At 45.1% G+C, this 9897-nt stretch overlaps 1 protein-coding gene across 1 annotated transcript in view; it reads left to right on the plus strand.

Moving 5' to 3' along the window:
• The window catches only part of maml3 (mastermind-like transcriptional coactivator 3), a 120349-nt gene extending 110735 nt beyond the window's left edge, over window positions 1–9614 (plus strand). Inside the window, exons 4-6 of the mRNA XM_083982605.1 lie at window positions 2511–2777; window positions 3918–3996; window positions 5634–9614. Of these exons, the coding sequence (XP_083838731.1) occupies window positions 2511–2777; window positions 3918–3996; window positions 5634–6733 (1446 nt within the window). The 3' untranslated portion in view covers window positions 6734–9614. The remainder of the gene's footprint in view (window positions 1–2510; window positions 2778–3917; window positions 3997–5633) is intronic.
• Window positions 9615–9897: the final 283 nt, after the last annotated feature.

The following is a 9897-nucleotide window of genomic DNA, read 5'->3' on the forward strand; positions in this document are numbered from 1 at the left end:
ATTGAAGATGGACTGATGAACAGAGAAAGAAGAGGGTGAAGAAAGTAGTAACATTGTAGGACGACTGTCAGCGTGTGTGTGTGTGTGTGTGTGTGTACAGTAAGTCGGACTGGTTAGGGTCTGCCCGGTGTTGCAGAAGGGTGACCAGGCGCAGCGGCCATAACTGCTCCTCCGAGCGCCATCTGCTCCTCGCCGCAGCAACTGTTGCCAGGGTACCTGCTCTCTTCTCCTCTGTCCCACCTTTCACTCCTCCTCTTTTGGCTTGTCACCTCTTCGCTCTCTGTTGTTTTTCCTCCCAAAAGAAGGCCTGCTCTGCGTCTCCCCTCTTCTTTCCCCTCATTCTGCTCTCATGGCTTCCTAATTCCCCCACACATGCTCTTTTCCTTTCCCTACCATTAATTTAATTTGCTTTATCATTCTAAAGAGGATACCTGCTTTCTATTCAATAAGCTTTATTGGCGTGACATTCAATTCATTGTATATTAGCGACGCTTCAGCGAAGTACTAATAACACTGAAATAATACTGATACTGCTGCTAATTCACTTCCTTTTTCATCTTTTTCCTCATGTGCTTTTTTTTGCTTCACTTTATTTAACAACTGGTATACACACTGTACTTTTCTGTCAGTTCTCTAGTTAGCTAAGACTCTGCTCTTATTGCTGCTTCGTCCCTGCAATACACACACACATACACACCACCTTCACCAAAATCTTTAATTCTCTGAGACTTTTCTTCTCCTCTTTCCTGTGTAATCCATCTTCCTTCCATTCCTTCGTTCCCTGGCAATTGTGTGGACATGACTCAGGGCTCCCTGTCTACAGGGAGAGAGAGAGAGAGAGAGAGAGAACCGGAGGAAGAGTGGAGAAAGGAGTTTGATGGTGGGGTGTTTAGAGAGAAAGGAAGAAAAGAGGTAGAGTGAGTGGGGGAGAGCGAGAGATCGTAGATCAGAACCGTCATGATTGAGCCATCTGCTGAGAGGAGGCCAGCGAGACACACATAAACCAGCATATGTGAATGTTTAAAGATCACCACTGCCACCCGTTGGTCATTTCCCAACACTACACCTCTCCTTCCCCCCGCTCCGCTCCGCTCCGCTCCACTCCTCTCCTGCATTGTCTGACTGCTGTGCTGCCATCCAGCAGGAGCATGCCAACCGGAGATGAGACGCGTAGCTCTGAGCATCGATCAGTCTGGTCTGGCTGTCTGCTGAACCAGTCTTAAGCAGCCGATTCTGTTTGCTCCACAGGGTCTTCTTGTGCTCTAATATATGAGGTTTATCTCCACCTAACTCCTTTTCTAAGAAGAGCGGAGCCTCAATACGGATTATGAGGCTTTGGCTCTTTCAAAACATATTGAGTATAGTAGCGTGTTACAGATTCTGGCCAACGCTGCGTTTCACCACTGTAATCCTGCTTTTGCTGTTTCATTCTTTCCCCTGCAGTTAAATGTGATTTGTTGTACACTGTCTGTTCCTCTGTCTGGCTGTGGGTGGCTGCGTGCGGTTGTATTTTTAAATGTGCAAACGCTCTCCACTGGCCTGAATCCTTCATTCTTCTCCACTCAGGCCTCTCCCCTCACTCATCGCCAGTAGCACCAAACCACGTCCAATCTCGTTCAGATGTCTAACCTTTAATAGATTCATAAATGCCCCGCTCCCATTGGCCAGAGCAGGCCATTTCATCCTATTAGAGATTAGCATACGGCTGAGTGGAGGAGGAAGTGCTCTTTATATGCTAATGAGGAGATAATGTATGCAGCGACAACCCACCGCTGCCCCATTGGGAGGACTCGGGGTGGCCTGAATCTTGAGGCAGTCCTGTGTTAATCTTAACTCTGATTCGTAGACACCTGGCTGGAGTCTTTGTGAGTGTTTACACAACGTAATGCTCGACAGCTTGAATCAGATTGTGTGAAGTTGTCACTGTGGAGGAGCAGACTGAATATGCATTCCTCCTGTACCTGATGTAATTGTGTTACATTCACTTGTGATTCAGAGCTGCAACAATGACAGTGAAGAGGAGGGTTGCATAACTTGAAAGCGTTTTGTTAGATGTGTAAAGGATCATTTGGTCCATTTTTACTCAGTTTTACTTGTTTAATATTTTGGTAAATACAGTTAGTTGATGTGATCAAACCCCTTTCATAGTAATGTAATAATGATGAGGTTACCAACAGCAGCAGGTTAGCTTAGCTTTGTCCAAACACTGGAAGCCCTGCTCTGTCTATAGCATCTCTAAAGCTCCTTTATCAACATATTATGCAGAAAACCTATTTTTCATTTTAAAATATTCAATGTGTTAATTGAGAAGGCTTAGACATTCTGATAAGCATTGTTTCTTTCTATTATATAAATCTAATAGAGGGCTGGCTCTAGCCTTATTTATAATATGTGATATTCATCTTTAAAAATCAGACTATAAAAAGCTCAAACTGTTCCTATAACATGTCTGATCGATTGATAGGTGATTGAATGACTGACAAATTGCTGCCTCCTCTCTGTCTGTGCAGGAACAAGGTGTGGTGGGAATGTCACGACCGCCGGGCGCCATCCCTCCTCCTCACCCTGGTGGAGGCGTGGCCTCAGGAGTGGGCCCCAACCAGGGGTCGGGACCACCTCCGGGCTACGTGGGCAATCAGCAGCAGGCGGCCATGATGAAGCAGATGATGGCGATGGAGCAGGAGAAGAGGGTGCAGATGCACATGATGGAGCAGCAGAAGCAGCAGCTCTTCAGAGAGCAGAGGCAGCAGCAGCAGCAGCAACTACTGGCTGAACAGGTAAAGTCTCTCTATGTCAGTCAGTGTGCTCACACCATGAGGCTTGTGTGTCTGTGTGGGGATTAAAAAACAAGCAGGAAGGTCTGTGTGATTCATCTGTCATGCATTAAATTATGATTTGTGTGTGTGGGCATTGTTTGTATGTGTCTGCAGCTCTAACAAGAGCAGCTCATCCTCTCTCCTTCTTTACTGTTGTCTGGTTGCATGTATAATTACCCTCAACCAGCCCCCTCTTCACTACTTCCCTTTCATCTCTGCAGTGTGCATATGTGTGAGTGTGTGCATGTGTATGTGTGTGTGTATGTTTTTTTTTGCCACATGCTGCCTGCTGTGATAATGTGCTGTTTTCTTTTTATTTCTCTCTCTGTGAGGGAATCAAGTATTAAAGAGTTCTGAACTCTGAAGTCACCACCCACTATGTTGGTTTTAATTGGATCTGGAAAAAAAACATTCACACACAGACACAAAATATATGTGTGTGAAGAAACACATCCTGCTCTGGTTTAGTACTGTATATAGTTATCAGGTATCATGCCTCTATTTAAATGAGCAACATCCTCCGTCATCCAACTACACACACGCTTCAGTTGTTTCCTTTTGAGCTGCACAGACTCAAACTTATTATACATACATACATTATTCATAATTTTATTGATAAAAACAATTAATCATTTCAATTTAATTGTGAGGGCTACCTTTGGATTCCTATTTGAACACTGATTACTCATGCCTGCACACATCTGTCTCACCTTTAATGTACCCAACATCTGTTTGACTTTACAGTACCAAATATCAGTATCACACCCCCGCTCCACTTTACCAACTGTAATCAATACACTACCACAGCTGTTGAGTGCAACTGATAATAACTAATATTTCTGTTGTGTAATTAATCATTTTCATCATCTGATTGGCTTTTGGGAAACTGAAACGTTGTGTCTGCATTTGTATCGAATACATAACTGTAAATATTTTTTCCCAGTTTGCATATTACATTTTACCAGTAGAATCAATTTTGTCAAACTTATTTTATAGAGAACTGTGACCTTGTGTGTACCCACCTGAATATGTGACACACTATGTATGAAGAAGTATGTGCAGTATACACTCTTAACACCTTGTATGTGTGTGTGTCCATAGCTCCAACAGCAGCAGCACCTCCCCAGACAGATGGGCCAGGGCCAGAGGAATCCATACCCCCAAGTCAGTCAATACCAAGGTAAGAGACATGAACACGCGCATTCATTTCATCTGTCAACGATGATCACAATGTGTAGAAAACACACAAGGATGGCAGCACCCCAATGGATTTTCTAATAAAGAAGGCAAAAACCTATTCTAAATTCTTTAGCGTTTTATTGATGACCACATTACTACATGGATTTTTGGTAAACCAGTTTCCAGTTCTCGGCAGAGCAGCCAGATGGTTTTTTGTTTTTTTTAAAGCTTATAATCACATATGCATATTGGTCTGCAATAAGTATGGTATACATGGTAGAGCGCCAAGACATTTAGACATTTAACAGATTTTACAGTTCACTCTCTGCCATATTCGCAGACAGACGTATAAACACATAGGAACATGTATGCAAACAGCAGCGCTGACTGAACATCACCCCGAAACCAGACCTCGTCCTCTCTCTCTGTCAGACACATCAGTTGGAGCTCAGATGCTCTACAGCTTCTTCCTCTCTCTCTCTCTCTCTCTCTCCCTCTCTCTCTCTCTCTCTCTCTCTCTCTCTCTCTCTCTCTCTCCATCTCGCTCTCTCCGAAAAAAAAAAAAAAAGAATATTCCTGCTCTGCCTGTTACCACGGCAACTTGTCTGTCCTGGATCCCCCAGAGTTCCGGTGAAGTCAGAGAGATGGATGAGAGGAGGGAAGTGGGAGAGAGAGGGAGGGGTGGTGATGGGGGGTGGTGATGGGGGGGGGGTGCTGGCAACAAGAGGAATAGGTAGATAGTCTGGTAGGTATAGGGAGAGGTTGGGAAGAAAGACAGAGAGAGAGAGAGAGAGAGAGAGAGACGAGTGGGTGAGTATGATGGAGAGATGAAGAAAAATGCAGAGAGGGAGGAGTGGAGTCAAGTCGAAAGCCATTTATAGCCATCAGAGAGACTGTCTGCGAGTCTGGGAGATAATGTGGAGAGGAAGAGGGGGCTTCAGCATGAAACTCTGGCCTAGATATGTACCTGTTAGTTCAACTATCCTGCAGTGTGTCAGTGATTCAGAAGCATTGAGTGCGGCATCACCTGCAATCAGGGCATACTCAAAACACAGTGTATTCATTTACATCAAATGAAGCAGTGCATTGAATATACATAGCTGTCTTACAGTGTAACATTACTCCAAACTCGTCTCACTCCTGACGTACGAGCCTGGAGTGTGTGATCCTCCTCATTCTCACTCCTCTGTTACAGTTCCACTCTGAGCTGTGAGGTGAGGGATTAGCACAGTGATGTCAGAAGTGGGTTTATTAGAGGATTTATAGCCATTTCCACGCTAGCAGACCTCTCAGCTCTACTACTACCAAGCCTCTAATAGGAAAAAGCAGGGAAGTGAGGTGTTGGGGCTTTAGTGCGTGTGTTTTACTGCAGTGGGATTTGAACTAAATTGGGGGAGAAACATTCATTTCCAGAGTAAACAGCTGGTCACACAACATAAATCTATGTCTCAGCACTGACTTGTTAGATCAATCTTATGTACCATTTGATGATTACAGTGGATCTAGTACAAGGCTCCAAAGCTCTTTTACAAAAGTCCAGTTCTTTGTGATTTCTGTTGCTGTATGTTTCTGTAGTTATTTTTAAAACTCATTCGTCTGCCTTCTCCCATGGTCACTTTTCTTGTTCTTCTTCTGTAGGTCCCCCTCAGGACCTGGCATCCAGGAGCCAGGCTTTGCAGAGCATCCGGGCCGCCCGACTCCTACAACAGCAACAGCAGAACCAGCAACAGATGGTCCAGATGAGTTCTGTTCAGAGCCAGGGGGGCTCTGTGGGACCCCAAACCGACATGGGCCTACCCTATGGCAACCAGGGGTCCACCCAGGGTTCCCTTTATGGGCTCAACCCCTCCATGAGCCAAATGATCCACCAGCAGCAGCACCAGAGCCAAAGCGTCCAAGCCTCCATGGGGCTTCCACCGCAGCACAACCCCGCCGGAGGACCGCCCCGGCAGGCGGGCGCTGGTCCCGGGGTCGGAGGAATGCCCGGAGGCCCTGGTGGCGGCGGAGCTGGAGGATACGGGGGACAGGGGATGTTAATGAACTCCATGACCCAGCAGCCCCTCAAAGGCCCTCCCAATGCCAAAGCCCAAGCACAGAGACTGCAAAGCATGCTGGGAGCAGGAGGAGGCAACGGGGGAATGGCGGCAGGCGGCTGGCCGCAGCACCAAGGGCAGAGTCTGCAGGCCATGGGGGGAGCGGTCGGAAGGACTACAGGAGGAGGGGGAGGAGACATGGTGGGCTTCAGCTCAGCCCAGGGTTATGGGATGCAGCCGGGTCAACCTCGTATGGCCAAGCAACACTTTCAGGGCCCTGGACAGGGGATGAGTCAGGGGATGGACCCCAGGGTGGGCAACCCAGCTGCAGGTATGGGTGGCCCAATGATGGCCCCTCACATGGGCGGTCAGCCCAGGACCAACCAGCCCCGGCCCATGGTCATGAACCAGGGAATGAACCAGGGGGTGATGGGCCAGGGGATGACTGGGATGGGGGGATTTGGGCCAGGCCCTGGGGGGCCAGGAATGGGGGCAGGGGGAGGTGGAGGTGGACCCTACGGACCTGGAGGAGTTGGGGTTGGAGGGCAGCCGCAGGGCTACCAGAGGACAGCCAATCAGGACATGTCATCCTATGGATATGGGGGCGGGCCCTCAGGCGGCGGAGCGTTTGGATTGGGCGACGGCTCTGGAGCAGAGCTGGACTCAAGCGATGGTTGGATGGAGGAATTTTTCCCAAGCCAATAGCTGGAGATGAGTTTTTACTGGATGAATTAAACATTAAAGTAGGACAAATTAAAACCTGAGAAAGTAAAACAAAAAGGACGACGCGATGTGGACTGGCATGTTTTTGTTTTGTAAAACATGAGCAAGGTTATAAATGAGTTTGTGTGTTTCCCTGTGAGTGTGTGTGCGTGCAAGTGTGTGATGGAGTGAGCGACCATTATGTCTCGTGCATATTAATGAAAAACCAATATAGAGATTAAGAGGTGTGTTTCATTAGTTTCCCCCTTTTTTCTCCACAAAATGATTTTTTCTCATGTTCCAGTGTTTGAAAGCGAGCCTCGTTTACACAGCAGCGCTTTGAGCCTGAGCTTCAGCAGGGGCTGATTGAACACCGCAGACTGATGAAGGGGAAGGAAGACTTGTTCTCAAGACAGCCATTTATTTGTGTTTGTGTATTTGTGCCACCCAGCTCAGTGCTTCAGATCTCTCAACTACGTGAGGAGCTGAAGGGAGTAGAAAGCGTTCTCAATGCTCCCCTTTCCTCTCTTAGATTTGTGCCGCCCCATACACACATGCACACTCAGTCACACACACACATGTACACAAATCTGTCTCCCTTACACTCTCTCACTCTGGGCTCTTCACTTGATCTCTCTCTCTCTCTCTTTCTCTCTCTCTCTCTCTTTCCCCTCCTGTCTTTCCCACCCGCTCTCCTGAGACTCTTTCCTCACTCTCAACACTCCTTTCTCTGTTTAAATTGTGAACATCACAAACAGAACAAATGATGTTCGTCTATTGTGCCACACAAGCACACTCTGCCCTCTAGTGCTTTTGCTAGGCAACCGACCTGGGTGGTAGTTTTGGAGGGGGTTTGTTTCCTGTGAGTGGCTGTGTATGATGGGTATGTATGTGGAGGAAGACAAAGAGAATAGGCAGCTAAAGCAGGCATACAAACTTACACACACACTTAAACACGCATAAACATACATTTGTTGCTGTGTGTGTATATTCACATATATACACACACAGATAACACAAGAACACAACAAACAGATAAATCAGCATCAGCCTGGGAGGATGAGCGGATGTGTTGGAGGCAGCTAACAAAGCTAATATTACATTAAACCCTCTGCCTGTGTGACACAAACCACATCATATGCATCAGTCTGACACAAAGCAAAACGATTCGCTGGGCACTGAATGTATTCAAGCACCGCAAGTGACTTCTTCTTGTTATGGGAAAAAAAAAATGCTTATTGAAAGCCCACCTACATGGTTTTATTTGTTGCTGTGTTATTTCTAACAATGACGCTGGTTGTGTCTTTGTCGATTAAAGAGAAAGAAAAAAAAGTTTAAATTAGCCTTCTTTTAGTTTGTGTTGTCTTCTGAATATCTGTTTGTCCTCCCGTCACACCACAGCCTTCTCCTCCATTGTGACACAGCTGGTTGTCAATCACCGTAGCCCTGCTTTACATAGTGGCTTCTCTTGTACTGCAGCTATAAAAAAAAAACGCCCTTACTCCGAACTAGAACGTATACTGTGCTGTACTGTAACACTACTGTGAAGAAATACAAGTTGTCCCCTTCCAGCGCTTTACTAGGAAAATGAAACCACTTCTAAGCCTTGAGTTTGTTTTAGAGACAGCAGATAAACTTTAGACAGCTGATCAGGCTTAAAAGGTGGCAACAGTTAGCGCCAGTTAGCATCAAAACAACCAGTGCTTCCACTGAAGTAAGTGTCTCCCCTTCTCTGAGGAAACTGTAGGCTTTACACCAGGCCTTATGGCTTTCATTCATCAACACACTGTCCACTCTTTTTGCCCTAATGTTTGAGTAATGTGTCAAATAGGTTTTAATACAGTAGTTGTTGGTAAGATAACACCTTACTTCTCTAGCTGTTTTGTAATCTTGGTTAAAAGATGAGTGAGAGTGAGTCTGTACGTGCATCACTTTGTATTTAGCTCATCAGAGTGAAAGTTTGGAGGATGATGCTGTAATCAACAAACCAAAAAGCCTTCTTCTCTGTAAACTAACTCCTTGCCATCAGCTCATTTGTTCCCATGGTCGTTGGTGTTGTATAATCCAACCCTTTAAATACAAACTTTAACCACCGCGCCCATTGTCCTGTAAGCGTTGCTGCGTTTGGCAGCACCCACAAATGCTGTGCTTTGGTTTTCCGTCATGTTTTGGGAGCAGAAGTCCTCCGTCTCACTGTGTGGAGTTGAAGGGCCAGGGGCAGATCAATGTATATGGTTGTAGCATTCCCCAGTTTTATTAGTGGAGAGAGTGAAAAATATAAATGAAACCCTGTGTCTGGATATAAAGTCTTTGTTGGTTGGTTGGTGTTTGAGCTTCCCTGCTCATACCTCCAAAATTTTGACAGCGCTCCAGTACTCCAGGCGGGCTCAAATATAAATTCAGAGGGTCGGACCAGTGAAATGGAGGCAGTGTGTACAAAAATATCCAAGGTCAACCACTCCAAACTGGATGCAGGACAGTAGAAACACTTCTGGGTCAGTGTTAAGGTCACAGCCTTTGTGACCTTTTTGTCTTCTTCAGAGTGAGGGTTCAAATCCCTTCAGGAAGAGAGGAAGCTTCCTCCATATATCATTATGTACCGGGACCAAGTCTGTAGACAACATTTTAACAAAAATCGTTGTTGTTGATGTTCTTTGTTTTATTTTATTTGTTTTTTTGTTCTTTTTTTTTACTGGTGCTGACATATATGTGATTATGAGAAAAAGTATATAAAAGATAATGGCTATTTGTAAATATGTTTTTACAGGTTTAAATACATCAGATAATACAGTCTCTACTCTGTAAAGAATTTACTGTTTGTTGGAAAAATAGAGAAGTATTTTTATTTTTAAGTTTTTTGATTTTACTTTTAACCCATCTGAGCTATGCCATTGCACTTCAGACAATGTCTTACTACTAATTTGTATTGTAAACCTCTTCTCTTTTTTGGAATTTTTTTCATTTGTTTTTTCTAGTTTGAGATTTGACTCTGTTCTTAAGCAGTGCTTATTTCTTTTTATCCTGTACAGAATTCTGAAATGTTAACAAAAGAGAGTTACAAAAAGGCTTTTTGTTTGTTTGTTTTTCAAAAAGATACAATAAAGAGATAATGTTCTCGCTGATCATATTAAATGAATGTTTCTGTTGTTCATTGCATTCATTTGGTA

Source organism: Trachurus trachurus (assembly GCF_905171665.1).
Source record: "Trachurus trachurus genome assembly, chromosome: 1".
NCBI classification, from domain to species: Eukaryota; Metazoa; Chordata; class Actinopteri; order Carangiformes; family Carangidae; genus Trachurus; species Trachurus trachurus.